This window comes from Thunnus albacares, chromosome 11 (assembly GCF_914725855.1).
Source record: "Thunnus albacares chromosome 11, fThuAlb1.1, whole genome shotgun sequence".
Classification (NCBI taxonomy): Eukaryota; Metazoa; Chordata; class Actinopteri; order Scombriformes; family Scombridae; genus Thunnus; species Thunnus albacares.
Window position 1 is genome coordinate 23,672,002 of NC_058116.1, and position 18,976 is coordinate 23,690,977.

General features: G+C 39.8%; 1 protein-coding gene across 3 annotated transcripts in view; it reads left to right on the forward strand.

Annotated features, from left to right (window-relative positions):
- Positions 1 to 18,976, forward strand: part of LOC122992104 (neuropilin-2-like) — a 98,951-nt gene that overhangs the window by 51,850 nt on the left and 28,125 nt on the right. For all 3 annotated transcript variants that reach the window (XM_044365702.1, XM_044365704.1, XM_044365703.1), the window contains exons 8-11: positions 2,854 to 2,998; positions 6,926 to 7,101; positions 8,359 to 8,532; positions 10,100 to 10,244. In XM_044365702.1, coding sequence (XP_044221637.1) covers positions 2,854 to 2,998; positions 6,926 to 7,101; positions 8,359 to 8,532; positions 10,100 to 10,244 — 640 coding nt within the window. The remainder of the gene's footprint in view (positions 1 to 2,853; positions 2,999 to 6,925; positions 7,102 to 8,358; positions 8,533 to 10,099; positions 10,245 to 18,976) is intronic.

Consider the following 18,976-nt stretch of genomic DNA (forward strand, 5'->3'; position numbering starts at 1 on the left):
ATATACAAACACACTATGGTGGTAGAGGACAGTAACAAAGTATGCATTCACACAAACACACATGCACAGAAAATTCAAAGTCAATGTACTCTTACATACACATGTACAAGACAGTGTGTGTGTGTGTGTGTGTGTGTGTGTGTGTGTTTTTTTTTTTTGTGTGTGCACATGCTAAGGAAATGTTTCACTGCACACCAAGGGAAATCAGAAAGCACCCGCCAGCCCCAAATCCTTAGAGTGAGACTTTATAATTACACTTTTACACAGTGACACACTCACTTACACACATGCACGCACACACACACACACACACACACACACACATACACTTGTAATTACAGTCAGCTACCACAATCCCATTAACTCTTTGGGGGCCTTTTGGCATTTTTCCATCATTTAACTGGTCACAGTCTCTGGTATTAAGGCCAGTGAAAGGGCATGAGTTCACTGGGTCTGACTTTGTATTGTATACCCAGTGTTCATGGATTCAATTCCCAGCTGGCCCAGTACCCTGCTCCTTTTCCTGTAAGTCAGAAACCCCCTTCATCCACACTTTGCCACCCCTGAAGGGTCCTGTTGTTTAATGGATTTGGAACAGGAGTAAAATAGTGAATTTACACACACGCAGACACACACACACACACCTAAAAACAAAGCGAATGTCTATAAATTTGTACCCAACCAAGTAATTGCAAGGCCTTTAACTCTGCTGAATGAGGTCGCCTGCTCTCTGTAATAAACACACTATGTTGTGTGTTCAGCACTGATGTAACATAATAGAAAGAGTGTTAGAGGCACAGAGGGAAAAGAGTCTTTGAGGTTCTGTAATGAAACAACACGGAGGATTTTTTTTTTTTCCCCCTTAAATTTACAGAAATATATTAGAGAGAGTGAGAAATATGTCAAAAAAGAAATACAGAAAGAAGAAGAAAGAAGTGAACTGATAGGGAGAACAGAAGCATAGCTGTGTTTTTCCTGTGGTGAGCCCAACAGAGATGACAGTCATAAACAGAGAAAGAGACATGACACACTGTCAGATAGACAGAGATGTAAAGTCTCAGAGTTAAGAGACATAAAGAATGCCTCTGGCCATGTGCTCTTGCATTCAATTTCCTTTTTTATCTGTATTTGTGCGTGTTTCAAGAGGAAATCATTTTTTTGTGTGTGTGTGTGTGTGTGCACATGGTAGGAAGTGTGGGAGCTCGGAGGGCACAGTGGAAAGACAGTGTGTGTGTTTGCGCTGCAGTGTGTCTCTGTGAGATAGTTGTGTCTGGAAGCAGTGTATTTGTGAATATCATGTCGAGTATGTCTGTGCGTTGAGGGGTGACCGTGTGTGTTTTTCCCTTGCTCTCTGTGTGCAAAGTAGTTCCTATGTGTGTGTGTGTGTGTGTGTGTGTGTGTGTGTGTGTGTGGATAAGTCAAGAGGACGCGAGAAGAGGATGCTCTCCCACATACTTACACCCTTGATTTACACACTGCATGCCCTCAGACTGTGTGTGTGTGTGTGTGTTTGAGTAAACCTTTGCACTCATTCCACCCTCTGTGAACAGAAACACTACATTCAGTATATCTGTTATGTACATACACAGTTTTACTCATGTTGAACTGAGCAGCATGAATCATAAACTTGTGTTGCTATGGTTACCTGTTGTTTAATGGCCTATATCTTGTGTGCATTGATTTAGAATAGTGTTTAAACTGTTGACTGATAAGTTATGTTTGAGTTGTCAATGTGACTAAAATCACACAGTTTTCACACTTATTTATGCACCGGTTAAATAAACAAGACACATTGTGTAAATAAATGAGCTTTGGAGTTATTGGAAGGTGTTTAACTGTGGACAGAGCCATGCTAGCCTGACTAAGCTAAGCTAATCACATCTTAACTCCAGTTCTGTACTTCAAACATCTATATCTTTATATTAAATATGGATCACATGACTACTTTTATGGTATAGGTCACTTGCCGTGAAATAATTATCCCTTAAGTCTAGAGCCCCGTTTCATCATCTTTCTACTTGTTATTTTTTGGTTTCCTGGCTCACATCTTTACTGTTTTGCTTCACTCTCATCAGTGTTGTTTTCATTGAAAACCTTACTGGAAGCTACCACCCAGCTTCAAGTGGCAGAAAGACAAAGTCAACGATGAGCTGGTGAACACAGTGGAGCTTTTAGAAGCTGAAGAGCCAAATATTTCCCTCAGGAATTACGAGAGACCTAAACCATGGCTAAAAGGAGAGTGAATATTGAACTTATATTCATCAGGTGGCCAGTACATGACTCCAAATGAATGCTAACGTCGATGTTCACTGCTTGATTCAGCTGCCCCCAAGTGGACAAAAAATCAGTTATTACAGATATAACTTGAGGACAACAGATCATTTGATTTCACTCTCAGAATGCAAATAAGGGTACTCCTTAAAATGTTAACCTATTGTATTCCTACTGCTCAGTTCAATAATAACATTTCCACTTAGCCCTAGTGGTATCTATATATGATTTCAGGTTTGTTTGAGATAAGAGCTGCTAAAAAGTCTACCACAACCCCAACACAATAGAAGCAAATGGCATTTCATTCTAGCACAAATTAGGCCTACATTTGATAAATATCTTTCCAGAAAACAGTGATTTGAGACTCAGTGATATCAAGTTTGTTCTGTTGTTGTGTTGACATAGAAGATTTGTGTCCAGGCTCTGGTATTGTCATGAAATATCCTTAAACAGACACTGAGCTCCTGTGTTACTCACTCATGCCCTCTGCCTTCCTGTAGAGGGTAACAAGGGAAAGACAGAGAGTCCCCACAGCCATCAATATAATATTATTAAATTTCCTCTCTTCCTGTCTCTCTGTAGGTTTTCCATGCCAACACTGACCCCACAGAGGTGGTTCTCAATCGGATCCCGCAGCCAGTCCTGGCCCGCTTCGTACGAATCAGACCTCAGACGTGGAAGAATGGCATTGCTCTGCGGTTTGAGCTTTACGGCTGTCAGATTACGGGTAAGACAGATGAAGCGTCTTTTAACTGTGCAACTTCCCTGACTTTTTTTTGGCCAACCTCCTCATGGGACTCACTCCTGTAAAAACATGGTAGCAGTCTTGCCAAGTTTTATACCAGTGATATACTAGCTTTTACAGGGGGTCAGAAGGTAGGGTCAGAACAAAAATAACTCCCTTGGAATTCATTTCCTGGAAAAAGAACAGGCAAATGTGGAAAGGAAAGTTTGTTCTTTTCTCTACATTTATATAATCTAAATAATTCAGTAATTTGTCCATCCATCAATTCATCCAAAGCTTCTATTCATACTTTCCTGTCCTTCGTATCATCTATTGCACGCAACACACCCACTCTCATGTGCTCTCAAACTCTTGCCCTCGCTCTTTCATATACATATCCTCCCTCTCTGTCTCCCACTAAACACATTGCACACACGCACACATGCACACACACACACACAGACACATACACACATGAAACACACTCAGTCCTAATAGAATAATACTAGAGTGTGATGTGTGGGTGATAACATCAGAGAGTAACAGGCTCTCAGCTTTCATCTGCAGCCCTGGCAAACAAACACGATTTCAACCAGCATAATCAGCTCAATACTATAAATAGATAAAACTTAATTAGACTGTCTGTGTTTGTGTGTGTGTGTGTGTGTGTGTTATAGAAATGGTAAAAGAGAGAGTTTCAATCCATTTCAATGTGTGTGTGTGTGCGCGCGTGTGTGTCTCTGCTTCACTGTATCATTATTAGGTTAGGGCCTCTCTCTGCTGCCATTGTAGTGGCCATTGAGAGGGATAGATATGCTCTTATCTAGGAGGGCTATTTCAGCACCCACACAAATCACAATCACACCAAAACAATATGATACTGCTTACATGTGTATGCCTGTATGTGTGTGTGTGTGTGTGTGTGGCAGAGAAAGAGAGAGAGAGAGAGAGAGAGAGAGAGAGAGAAAGAGAGCAGGCAAAAGAGATAGCATATATCACGTTTTTTCCCGTGTTCTTGTCTTCAAATCACCTATTTTTCACCGTATTTTAACACCTGCAATTGCATTATATATCACCCTACTTTTCTCACTACTCTCAGCAGTGAGAACCCATTCAACATATCTTTTGGCCATTTCTGTTTCCCTATGTATTGCCCATCTCTGCTACTTTGTAATATCTGCAATCCATCGTGAACCTGAAAGAAACGCCGAATCTATAAACAGTGATATGCAAAATCTTGACAGTTTCCTTTTGTTGAGAAGGATGACAACAGTTTGTTACTTTAGAGGTAAGCAGTGGTAAAAACAAACCGCTCTGTCGCAGCTGCAGTAAAATATGTCTATAACCTGCAGAGAAAACCTTAGATACCTGCTAATAGCCATGCAGTATTGTGTCTGATTCTCTCCCTGCATAGACATATCGACAATTGCGCACATGAACACACCGCCAGGGGGAATGCGATAATGCCCTACACAGGCCTATAAAGGCAGACATAAAGCAGTCAGTCAGTGACATGTCATTAACTTAAATCACACTTTTATGTCTCTGGCTCTACTTTTTTTTCTCACTTTCTAGCTATCCCTCCTCAGTGCTGCTCTGTTTTTCTTCCTTCTCCTTCTGCTTTTGCTCCGTCCTTCTGTTGCCTTTGCTGACAGCTTCCATTACCCGCTCTTCCTGCTCTTGTCTCTTTTTCTTTCTCCCTCTCTCATTTTCTCCCCCTCGGCCTTCCCTTAAATCTTCCCTGTCGCTGCCTCGTACAAGTGTTGGTTCCCCTATCCCTCCTTCTACTCCTTCCTTAATCTCATTTTATTTCAGCCCTGCTGCACCTATCAATCATTTATATTTAGCACTTTTATCATTTTTCTCACCAGGCTTGTGTGCGTGTTTGTAAATCTGTATGTGTGTATGTGTATGACTGCAGCCGTGTGCATGTGTGTATGGGTCAGGTACAGCCACAATGGTGTACTTTACAGCTTTTGTAAGACCCCGTTATCAGGAAAAGCACAGTGGGAGTGTGTGAGCACCCATGTGTGGACTTAACATGAGAGCATGTGTGAGTGGAAGTGTGTTTCAACCTGTGAAAAAGACCTTGACTATTCAGCTATCCTGTTTGTTGGTGCATGTATCCCTTTTTGTGTGTGTGTATGTGTGTGTGTGTGTGTGAGCTTTAAGTGCTCTCATGCTGGTGTGTATTATCTAGCTATTTCTGTTACTGTGATCTCCAGAGATGATATTCTCATCGACTCCAACTTTCTGTATTAAAAAAGCCCGCTGGAGTGCAGTAGCTGCTAAAAAAGATAGATGCAAAAATAAGAAACATAGAATAAACAATACTATAATTGAATTTTCTTCTGGATAATCACTTTTCATGTCTGCTATAGAGCTTGAGAGAGCTCATCCACCATGGCTGTATAGCTGCTGTTGTTTATTGTTGATTCATTATTTACTGTAGTGAGGCGCGGTTGCCAACGTCACAACATTAAACATTCATCTCCACAAAGACCCGGGGAATGTCACCATCAATCATCGTCACCCTTCACTGTCAGCCTTCTCTCCCTCGCTTTCTTTTTTTCTTTCCCTATCTCTCTTTATCCTTCTCACCCTTTCTATTCACCTGCCTCTCCTCTTCTACCTTCCTCTCTTCCTTCCCTTCATCTTTTTGTTTGACCTTTTGACTATCTCTTTATCTTCCCCTTGTCCTTTAACTCCTCTTCTACTCTGCTCCTCACCTCTCGCCTCTTCTTCCCTTCATTACTCCTCCTCTTTTCCTCCCTCACATCTTTTGTTTTCTGTCTTCTTTTTTTTATCATATTTTCACCGGATTCATTTCCAAATACAAATGGTCACTTTGTTTGATTCCCTTCGTTTTTTCCTCAATATTCATGACAATAACATATTCTGATTCTTGTTAGACGAAGACGTGTTTGTCAGTCTAATAAACAGCATCCCTTTGATCTGCAACATGATTTAATTTAGTTCTCCCACGTGGGAGTTCCTTGGCTCAATTCCCCATGAAGAATCCCCCTTCGGTAGCTTGGTTAAAGTTATACATCAACTTTGCAGCAGCAAGAAGGGAAAAATAATGAAATGGTTTGATGGAAAGCAGTTCAGAAGGGCTGCAGAGTAGTTGTTTTAACGATTTATGTCACAATCACACAAGAGTTTCACTCCGAGATGAGTTCAAACAGTAAATTACTCCTGACCTAAAAGTCACATTCATTCATGAGGAGTTTTTCAATTATACAATGTTTTAACAACACAGCATCTACCCAATATCCAGACTGGATTTAGGAAACAAAAACATTTTGGACTGTGTCCTCTCTTGTTGTGAAAATTAAATAGCCTTTAAATATATAATAACAATAACATGTTTTGGCCCGTTTTAACTTCAAATCATTCCTGACCATTTACATTGAATATCTACCTTCCTGCCTCTCTAATTACATTTTACATAATCATTGTTCAGACTTGAGAAAGGAAATCCATCACATTCAACATTTCACCTTTTTAATGAAGGAAATGACCAAATTCATATTATTCTTTCCACAGCAATCCAGTTTTCTTATCGTTTTTCCTCTGTGTTTGATTTTCTGACAACATGGCTCAGGAGTTTTTGGCAAATGCCTGTCAAATCTTAAACACTGTAGTGATCACGAAAGCACCAACAGAGAGGAGAGTAAAGTTTCCAAACAGTCCCTGCTTGGACGTGAATCACTATGCAAGGATAACTCTGCAACGAAAGCTCTGTGAAAAATAAACAAAAAACCTAAAGGCATTAACATTTCTGTTGCCACTGTATGAAATGAACCGAAATTACCTTTCCAACCTGTGGCTTAAGAAATCAATCAAAAAGTTTATTTCATTCTTAAGGAAATGCCCAGCTGTAACATAAAGTCTTCTTATTACTTTCTCTCTCTGTCTCCTGTTCAGACGCTCCCTGCTCAGAGCTGCAAGGCATGCTGTCTGGGCTGCTACCCGACTCCCAGATTTCTGCATCCTCGATGAGGGACATCCACGGTTCCATGGGTGCAGCCAGGCTGGTGGCCAGTCGGTCAGGCTGGTTTCCCAACCCGACACAACCCATAGCTGGAGAGGAGTGGCTGCAGGTATGTCACTGTATGACTGAGCTTGTTATTTATAGTGTGACTGGTTGCTTGGTTGCCATTACAGCAGACTATAGTTAGAAAATAGGGAGTCTCTTCATTTTCTCAGTCAACTTTTTAAAACAGGGGCAAGAATCCATTGTCGCTGCCTCTGCTTTTATATTTCTATTATTCCTGGAACTAAATTTCACCCCCTACCAGTGCCATGATCGATCAAGCGAATGTGTTATTGCATCACACTTCAAAACAAAGAGAACAAACTCAAAATCTAACCGTTTATTACAGCTTCTGGCATGACAACGATCATTAAACCAACAAAATCATTGGAAAGTGCATGCTGGGGAAATGAGGACATCCAAGTCCTGATAAGCATTCGTGGAGAAAACGGGGGCTGGAATCAACTCAGGAAGGTGTACCAGAGGGTATCGCAGCATTTAGAAGAATTTGAAATCAACCATGTGGAAAAACAGTTGAGGTGGAAATTACAAATCATTTTAATGATTTGAATTGCTTCATGCAGTTCAGTTCAAATATTAATAGTTAGTTCTTTATTTTCTAGGTAAACTGATCACATCATTGTTCTGACGCACTTCAGTACGCAACAGCAGTATGAGTGAAAGCCCCACCATTCATAACTCTGTGACATTTGTTGCTCATTCTGACTGTCTTCGGTTCAGTTGTATGTTCAGTCTGTTGCTGGTTCAGACTGTTTCAGTTCAGTACTATAGGCCTTGCAAAAAAGTTTTACAATTAGTTCCTATTCACAGTCTTTCGGTAAGCTTTTGAATAGCTGTTAACAAGGCTGAGATGACAGAAGTGCTCTCAGTCACCAGTGAGTGAAGTTCTACTGCTAAAAGCGACTGATTCGAGTGGTGACAATGGTGATTCAGAGTAGTCAGTTATACAAATCCTGAACACCTCTACAAAGCAATGATTAAGAAAACGAAACAGGATTATACTCAAATCACAGATCACAATGCATCCAGTAGAGCAAACTGCAAAACTACACCAGTTTAAACCACAAACTGGCTTGTACTGTATATTTGAACTGACCCAGTTTATGACATACAATAGAAATGCAAAGAAGAACTAGTTCCAAAGCTTGACAAGTTCTTAAAAGTTGTGGTAATGGAAAACCAGCATTTGATTGATTATAGCTTGGATAAACTCACAGTTTGTCCAGGCGGGGGATCTGAAAGGTTAAAGGCCCCTGTGGTGACAAGGAGCTGACAGTAATAATAATGTTTGTTTATGTTACAGGTGGACCTCGGTGTGCCCAAGATGGTGCGTGGCATAATAACACAGGGTGCCAGAGGGCTGGAGGGTAGCACCAGCACTGAGAACAGAGCGTTTGTCAGGAAGTACAAACTGGCGCACAGCTTGAACAGCAAAGACTGGACCTACATCCCTGACAGCAAGACCGGGTTTGCTAAGGTAAAAGGAGGGCACACACACACACACACACACACAATCTCTTTCTGTCTGACATATACATATGAACTCCCCGCTCTCTGACTGTCACTGTCAGTTCTCTCTCATTTGTTGTTTATTTATAGCTGTCTTTCAACTCAATCCCTCTTCGCTCTTCCTCTGTCTCCCTTTCTTTCTCTCCCTGTTTGCCTCTGTGTCTCTCTCTCTCTCTCTCTCTCAGCTTTGTCATTTTCAGAGGGAAAAAAGCCATTTTATTACAGTCTCAGCTCTGATAATAATTCAATTTAATCACCTTACTCCACATTCTCTCTTCTCTCCTGTCTTTGCCTCTCTCTAAGTCCTGTGTACTCTCGCTCTCTGCTTTTCTCCGTCTCTCATCCTCTCGTTCACTCATCCCCTATTTGTCTCTCATGGGTGTTAATTAAAATGTCTTTCCTGCATCAGCACTCAACACTGCTGGCAGTCTAACACACTGTGAGACAGGGCACTTTAAACTCTAGTCTCCTTTCTGAGGCTATGTCTTAAAACGCTTTAATAGTACTGAGTGCCTGGCTTTTCTCCTGATGGTAAAATCCTGTTCCTCTCTCATCTGCCTGTCTTTTTAAATGAGTATCCTGGGAAATTGCTCATACGTTTTTTAAATTCCAGAAATGGAGAAGATAGAAGATACAATTCAATTAATGAAACCAATATTAAAGCTTTCACAAACCCACATTTTGAAAAGATTGGTGCAGTTTAGTCAGTTTTCAGCTTGTAATAAATCTTTTGTTTTTGCCAGAGGCTGGCAAGCCACCTCAAAAAAATTATTTGAAAATCAAAGGAAACACGCTCTCTGTTGTTATTTTTACATGTCATACTGTGCTAGGAAACAATGCTGATTAGCGGTGTTGTATGACTTTGGAAAGACAGGCTGAACATTTTGCTATTGTTTTTCAATGCGACTTGAATGGTGGAGCGGTGATATGACAAAAATTTTACTTCCTCTGCTGCATCTTTCTCCATTGTCTCAGAAAACTCTTATCATTGCTGTTTTCACTACAAAATGATTTACCAGTGCAACACTCTGACAGATGTCACATAAGTCAAATGAACAAGGAGTAAAGCTTATCGCTCACTGCTTCGTATCGTAAACTCCTTTCAAAATAGCTTTGAATCTAAAGACAAGCTCTGGGACAAGCAATGATTTTCTGTAACATGTTTTCAAGCAGCAGGATCTTACTGTAAGAGACTATAGTCAAAAAAGCAGCTGCCATGCAGTGAAGCAGGCAACAGAACTTTGCCATATTAAGATTTTCCTGTTAAGTTCATGAACTGAACGGAATTTCATAATTGGCAGAAAAACATCCCTTATACAAGGAGAGGAAATGTTTTACTCTGACTCTTGTTCTTATTGTGAAATTTTAAAAGGGAAAACAAGATTTTGTAATCACTACAGACACTATATTTTTATTTGATTTATTTGAGGACAGTTTCTTTTTATAATGTGTTATCTTTCGGTGTTTAATCACATTACATCTAGTTTGCAAATGTTCACCTCTCGCTCACATTTTTGCCTCCATCATCCTATCAGATTTTCGAGGGAAACAGCCACTACGACACTCCGGAGGTGCGGAGGTTTGAAGAGATAGTGACCCAGTACATCAGAGTCTTTCCGGAGAGGTGGTCGCCTGCTGGCATCGGCATGAGGATGGAGGTCCTCGGCTGTGACCTGCCTGGTAAGAACACACACGTGCATATGTAAGATAACAGAAGGTTACACACACTCCCGGACAGAAACATACGCACACCATCATGTACTTACACGCTTAAAGGAATACACACTTGGCACACACATACTGTACGTAGTATGAGACAAAAATAAACACACTTATTCACGGTGTCAATAACCTCCTTTGTTTATGACACATAACAAGTAAAATAACACGCAGCCTTGAAAAGTACAATTAACACAAATTATCCAGCAATCAAAGCATAATTATTATCTGCATATATGTATATGACATGATCTATAATTAACATCAACATAACATAATTACTAAGAAGACATTAGTGACTGAAATGTGCTGTGAATATCACATCATTAATCTCTCTGACATTCTGTAATGAATGTGTGTATGTATGCATGTTTGAATGTTTGTTTGTGAGCATTCAGAGCGTCTTTTGTATTTTTATCTGCCGCTTTGCGTACAGTATCTGCTTCTGTATGTAAAGAATACATGTGTATTTGAGTATATGTTTATGCAGATGTAATAATGGCTGAAGTTAATCATCTTGCTCTATAGGAGGTATTGCAACATGTCTGGACAGGGATTAACATGTCTAGGTCATGGGACTTTTACTAATAGTGGCCAGCTGTGGTTGTACTATATTGTTATGTTAATAACATGTAGTGAAGGATTAGGTACAGTATATTGTCTGTTGAATTTTGATCTATTCATAATTCGGTTAAAACTGGAAAAATAATTGCTTTCTTAAATATATTACATTTGATATAATTTTCTACTTAAGGATTGGTGTAAACAGATGTTTATAAAGAATGATGATTTAGTGTAAAGAATGACAAATGTAGATCATTAGTCTATATATTTCTTTACTGAGCAGTGTTAGTACCATTTATTACAATATATTACTGGTGTATGCAGCTTGTTAGATGTGGCCAGCAAATTACTCTCAGCTGCACAATGATTTCAATAATAAGGCGGGCCATTGTGCACATTTCCCAACATTTATTTCTTAACTTGAGCAACAATGATGGTGCTGCATAAATTCACCAGCATGTGAAGTACAGACAACAGACACCTCGTCAATGAGGTTGTGATATATTTTTTTTTAAAAGTCTATCCTGTATCATAAAATAATCAGAGCACAAATACAAGCTCAATAATTCATTCATCATAATTACACCTAAGAATAGTAACTGTGCAATACCGCTCTATACATAGTTGCGAATGGCCTGTTAAAAATGCGACTATGTTACGGCCAATCTTCCCTCTCTTCCATGTGTCATAAGATCTTACTGCTTTAGTCAGATTGTGACATGTGACAGGTGAAGAAAAGAACAGGAAATGACACGTACCTGTTCCCAGTGGGCATGAAGTGGGTTGTTCACTGCGACTGATGTCCTGCCACTAGAATTTTGTATTTCTGAACGTGTGTGTGTGTGTGTGTGTGTGTGTGCGTGTGTGTATGTGTATCTGTGAGAGAGAGATAGCCCACTATATCCTAGATGTGTCAGGACTAGCCAGGAGGCTGGTGGTGATGGGGAGAGAAGGGACATCCTCTCCTGTTAACACACTTTTTAAGAGGTTACCGTGGCTGTATTAAAAATAAAACTCTGTTGTATATCTACAGCAAAAGATGAATGAAACTCATTTTAATCAACGGTTTACTTCAGGAAAAGATTTTAGTTTGTATGACAAGTGAGTACTGTGAGTAATTTTTGATATAACATGGATTATCAATTATAATCCATCAAACAGAAAGGTATAGGACTCAGCAGAAAAACTAGCAACATGCTTCACCCATTATAAATTATGGCTTTACATGATTAAAAGGAGAATAGCATTACTACTATTGTTTGCAATTACAGTGCACATTGCATGACTTTGCTCTACATTTACAGTTTTTCCTATTAAACTTTGTGGTTTCAAACTAATTTAATGACTCTCACAGTTGAAAGGCGTCTTACCGATAGGACATGAAAGGTGGCATGTTCAGAAGTCTTTGTCCTGGTGGAAATGTAGTTTTTTTTTTTTTTTCATTTTGAGTTTCAGGTGACTGGCAGTAAACAGAGTGTAAAATATGCCATCTGATATAAAACACGATGTGATATAAAAACCTTCAGGCGCAATAATATAACAGTGAAACATAGGCCTTGACATAAAAACAATTGGGACTTTTTACTGTGTTGATCGTCTAGCTTGCACAGTGGCAGCAAAATATTTCTGTCTAATGGAGATATTTCTACTACGTCCAACCATTCTAACTGACATTACCATTTGAACATGTGTGATCGGCACAACCTTATAAAACAGCGGTATCATAGAAGATAATTATCCATAACCATGAGGCTCAGATACTTAATATGGCCATTTTTGTAATTTTTGTAATGGCAATGTTTCGTTCTGTCTATACACTCTGCTTGTTATTTCACCTAATGACATCATGCACATTATATCTGCAGCCATCATCTCCATGACCGCGGTACGGATCAACCTCGTGGCTATTGCAGTTGCAGTGATTGTCTGCTGGTTGGGCTGTCTAGGTCTGCATGCCAGATGTTTGCCTTCTGGATGTAATCCGTGCATTAGACAAGATAACAGTTCATTCCCGCTTTACATGAACACCACGGCAACAATTGCTCCTGCTACCACCCTAAATGCCACACACAACCACACACAACCACACACTGAGATAATTCTACATCCAAGTGGCTTAGAGCAAGTTTATATTATTAAATTTGTCTGGTTTTTAATTGTCACCATGCTAGATGACGTTAGGATAATAACACTGAAAAAAAACACATGGTCTCACCAGCCATGCAGTAACAATCGTTTTCGCTCGTGTTACACAGTGAATGAAAACAAAACAGAAAAAGGACATCTGACTGAAGACAGAAGAGACCGTGTTTCTCTCCTCGCTCTTGTGTGTCGTTGTGTGTGTGTGTGTGTGTGTGTCTGTGCGCTAGCGAGTGTGGAGATAAAATATTCAACAGAGTGCATCAACTTCAGTCCACTGAACACAGCTGTTTACACATAGTCACGAGCACACAAAAAACTGACACACGTTCAACTCTAGTGGAGCTCTCCTATAAATCCAGACACACGCATACACACATACTGTAGACACACACACACAGGGCTGCAGACAGGAAGGATGATATACAGTCAGTCATACAGAAAAAAAAGGCCTAACAGCACCTTTCCATCTCCATTCAGATTAAATCCTATGAGGTTGTCTTAGTTCCGCTTTCAAATCCTTTCCATTCCTCTAAACAGGCAGCCTTAAAAAACAGATCGAGCCCATTTTTTTTCTCACCAAGCAGGATATCCATGAGGTTACCTTACTGTAAAAAAAAGGAACACCCTTTCTCTGTCTTGAAATTTGTATAATCTAATCTCAACCGTGCCCATCTCATGCTCCTCAGCAGGAGGAGATAAGTAAAAGAGTGAATAATGAGTGAGTGACGCATAAATAACAACAGACATCAGCAATGTAAGGCAATCACATGTTCGCTGACGCACACACAAACATACAATGGCCAGCCTGCAGTGGATGCAGCAATCAGAGTGGCCCTTCTATTATTCAGTAGTTTGTTTCAGATCTATGTTCTCTGTCTCTCTCTTTCTGTGGACCCTTGAAGAACATGGACCTCTACTGGTCTAACCACATTCATGCTTAGCTGTTGAATTTTATTGAGCGTATAACTATTAGAAATGTGGAAAAAATCAGCTTGTATCCAAGTTTACTTCCTGCTGTTGACATAAATAACAGACTTGGACTCACGTCAAACGTTGGACATCAGCCTTACAAACTACTGATCTGCCAGCATAAATCATTTACTGAGGATAGGAACACAAACATCTTTGTCCTCTTATCCACCGTTTCCAAAAAAAAGTGGTATGTGTACATGTATGGAAGCAGCATGTTGTATTGCAATAAAGACAAGATTATTCATTGTTCAAAACAGACAAAGACAATATGATATGGTGTCAATCACAAACCTCATATCCACTAAACATCAGCTTTAACAAACTCAGAAAGAAATTGCTTTTCCATTACTGCCCCTGCATTGTTTTCATGTTTTACAATGAAGCACTTTGACCTGGACTTGGGCTGTAAAACAATTTCCTCTCATGGGGGAGACAATCTCAGCACACAATTACAATGAAGAAATCTGAAATTATGGATACCAGGTTCTTAGGGGGCAAACAATAATGTAGTTTAGCATCTCATTACTGTGCCAAACCCTCAGTGCGAAAACAGAAACAAAAGCCAGAATATTATTGCAGGACTCATTCTAATCATTCACGCTAGCTGTGGAGGCAACATGTAATTTAGGTCTTGTAGCCCTGACTATTGGAAGTAAACTGAGAGCTGCCAAGCTGCCAGTTTTGTTCATGTTTTAAATGACTGAGCTATCAAAACATCTGCTATGCTCTCATCTCTTTCACTCCACACCTAGCTGTTGGCAGGCAGGCAGGCACATATGTACACACACACACACACACATACACACACACACACACAGACACACCACCTGTTTGGCATAAAGACAAGGGTTTGTTCTTAGTTGTGTAAATACATGCTTAGTTTCTCATTTCCATTGAAAACTGCAGTGTTATGGGTGGGGTACTTGAGGAAAAATAACAGAGAGATGCTGAAAAAACACAGGCAGAGAGAGAAAGTGGCTTCGTGTCCAGAGTCTCTGAGTGGCTATAACAGCTTTGTCTTCATTCACCTGCTGCTGCTGCTGCTGCTCTTTGTATCATGGATCCTCACTTGTCATGCAATATTAGACACCGCCAACCAAATTTGGACAAATCCAAGACAAATTACGCTTCTTACATCTGTGCTCCAACAAAACCCCCATGATTGGCCTGATAGGGGCATTTCAACTGGTTGACAACATCATAGCTGATGGCTTGTTTCTGATGCTTGATGATAATGATCTATCTTAGAAGTTAAAAGTGTTTCCTAGGAGCATTTCTATGAATGCTCTTAAATTTCTACACGCATTTCACAAAGCGGTATTTAAGAGCAAGTGCACGTGCACACCGTTAAGAGCCTCTTAACGTTGGCTGTCTGTGGTGCTGAAGGTGATGCTGGATACACCTTTTTAAATGTCTCAAAGTCACATTATGTCTTGAGAATACACACATCACAAAGCATAAATGTTGTAGTCTATGCAATAAATAAAAGTTTTATACTTGAAATTCAGTATTCAGTATGAAAACAAAGCTTAAGCTTAGTCTTTATAATTCATGTTACTGGGTGGAAGCTGGTTAAAAATTAAAAATGTGTAAAATCAATAAATCTTACTGTATATAAAAACATGTAGTTTTTGGTTCCTCTTGCAAGTTGCAGGTGCTTCATAAGATGCTCTTAGACTCTTAGACACTCGTTAATCTATGATCATTTCTAGGATCTTCTTCAGTGACGATACTTTTGGGAAACACCTTAAAAATCCCCTCCACACATATATATTAGGATACATTATTGCTTGGAACAATAATGTGTGTCTGACGTGGTTTTTGCTGAAAAAAAAACTACAACTACTTCACTGTAATGTCCATTCTCAGTGTATGTGCAGCGGATTCTTTAAGTTTCCACGTCACACTTGTGTATATTGAATATTTCACCAGAATTGACTTCTAAGCTACAGTAGTTGTGATGTCACAAATCATGCTCATAGGCTCAATGAGCACAGAGAAACTTTCCCTTTTCAGTGGATGAATGTGAAAACAGACATCTAGTGTAAAACTCTGCACATACATCATTCTTTTCTTTTCATCATTTTACGACCATCTCAGCCTTTTGGGAAACATGGCCCTGGTTTTGGGAAGTGAGGGCGATGAAAGCATGGAGGTTGGTCCTGTAGCTGGCAGGGCACCGTCGGGAAAAATACCTCTATAACTAATGTCAGCGAGTCTTTGAACAAAACAGTCAGTGGCCTATTTTGGAAAAAGATTGTTGTACTGCAAAAATCCCAGTGAGAATGTAGATTTCTATGAATGTGAAGTAGGATGTTGTTGCAAAAGCATCACGGGTCAAATTTCAATGTAGATAGCGGGAAAAAAAGGCTAAAATAACAGTAAGTTTATGACTTATGTTGTAATATGCCAATGGCAGCCAAGAGCCTTCACTGTGTCTGTCAAATTCATGTTGATGATGTTGGACCAGGAAAACACACACGCACGCATGCATGCATGTATGCACACACACACACACACACACACACACACACACACACACACACACACACACACACGCTGTAGTTGCAGTTTCTGTTGTTTTGCGTTCTTGTTCTAGAACATTTTTGGTGTTCAAGCCAATCATTCAGGTTTAGCCAAGTTTGTGTGTGTGTGTGTGTGTGTGTGTGTGTGTGTGTGTGTGTGTGTGTGTGTGTGCGTGTGTGTGTGTCTGTGTGTCTGTTCCAGGTCCACCATCGTTGATAGCTTTCACATGTGAGCCGTGGCTCCACTCCAGATACTGTCATGTGATTGGTGGGATGTGGCCTCAGTTACACCCACTCATCTCTCTCCTCTGCTCCTCCTTTTCCTGTCTTTTCTCACAGATCACAGTAGTAATGTGATTATGGAAGTACTACATTTACTGATAATGACAACAAACATGTTTTCGTAGATCGTTTAAAAAGTAATGAATACGGATTATTTCATTGCTCAGAGTTATGTTGTAAATGGAAAGCATTATACCGTATAACCAAGCGTAACACATCCTGAAAAATTCAGCTGTCAGGTAATTCTAATGATATTCATAGAGAGACGTTATTAAAATATTATTTTTAATTATAGTTTAACTTCAATTTTGATAAATGTAGTCATTTAAAAAATAAATGAAAGAGATCATAATAAATTTCTGGGTAGCAGCAGAGCAGCTTGCTTTAATAAATATGTAGACTTAAGTATGTAATAAGCTGCCTGCTGATCCTGCTCTTATATACCAACAGGTATAGGTAAAGGCACATGAGAAGGGATGGAAAATAATGTTAGCGAGGGAGGTTGAGTGTGCAAATGTTTATGGCTTCTAGCAGCACTCGCTCCATCTCCACCCCTTTGACTCCCTCCCCATCAGGAGACTGTAATCACTCCCGTCTCCTGCCAAGGCTCCTGTAACACGCCCCCCCCACCACCCACCACCTCGCAGACATCATTGCTAACTCCTCACCTTCCCTTCCCTTCTGACCTCATTACCCTTATGGACTCTTTGCCCTCTCTTCTTCACACTCATACTGTTTCTACAGATCCATCTCTCTGTTAGATTTTTTTTTTTTTTTTTAGTCATTTAAAATTCTCAGCCTTTCAAACTTGGGTCAAAACAACCCTGCAGCCAGATTTACTTTTACTTTTATAGTTTTTAACCTTAGTCATTCCAGAAGCAAGCCAAACTACAGATCAGGGATTGTACAATCTCCAAACACAAGCTGTTTTTAAAATTTTGCAGGGATAACATTTTGGTATTTTTACAGGACCCTGACAGTATGCTCCCAAGTGTCTGACAAAGTAAAGCACTGGGGCGCCTGAGTGCTGAAAAAAAAAATCACTTGGCCACCACATCAGAAGGCATGATAGCACTGCTCCTGGCTTAGTTGTACATTTAGGCCAACACAATATGTTTGAAGGTAGGACACCAGTGAGGTTTTATTTATTTAATGCCTGATGGAATACAAAGATGTTTCGTGAAAATCAAACACTTCCAAAAACCACTCTCAAGTTATTTTAAACCATATACAACTATGTTCTTCTTCTTCTTGAGATATCACACATGGAAACACTTAGGGATGGGTACAGGTTCGTTGTGTGTACGTGCATGTGTGTCTGTGTGCAAGGAAGCTTGTGATTTTCCAATATAAATATTTAGGTTTGGCTCCTCGCTTCACTTTTCTGTGTCTCCCAGATACACTTTCTCTCTGCTTTTTCTGTTTCCCTTTCTATCGCTCTCTCTCTGACAGAGTGTCTGTCTGTCTGTCTATCTATCTATCATTATTTTCTGATCCATTAACCTCTATGTTGTTTGAAACCACAGGGTAATAATAGGCCTATATCTCCACAAAATCACACAATATGACAATTGTGTACAGTTTGTATGTACCTGTATATAAATGGCAAAAAAGGACTGATTGGTAGTTATACCCTTGTTAACATATTACTGTTTGGTGATCCTGAAAGTGGTCTTTCTCCTCTCCAGAGCAGTAAATGGCATAATTTAGCTTAATGGTTTTTGCCACACTTAAACTCATTTCCTTTGTAGCTGACTGCGGTTCACTGAAGTAGTTAGCCATTCATTGCCAGAAGCTTCTTTTTATCATCTCAGTTGTTGTTGCACTTAGCTTACGTAACACTTAAGGCAACAATTACAATCACATACCTTGCGGTGCTTTGTTGCACATTGGGCTAATGAGTAATTCACTGTCAGTAGTTTCCTGACACAAAGAACATTCTTAGTATCTAAATTGGCTGAGCACATTTAGCCACATGTTAAGCTCTATTATTGGTGGCTTTTTAACTGCAGTTGTCTGCTTATATACCACCAATACTTTTTTTTCCTGGGTTACAGAAACTCCAGCTTCCTCATGTACTACACGATCAAATTTGTGGTCCAGTGTAGCACTTAGTGTAAAACCAGATATTATTGTTAGCTTGCTGTACAATAGTCTAATTAGGCATTTAGTCTCAAAAGAGTTTCCTGCTGTAAAGGACTAATTTTC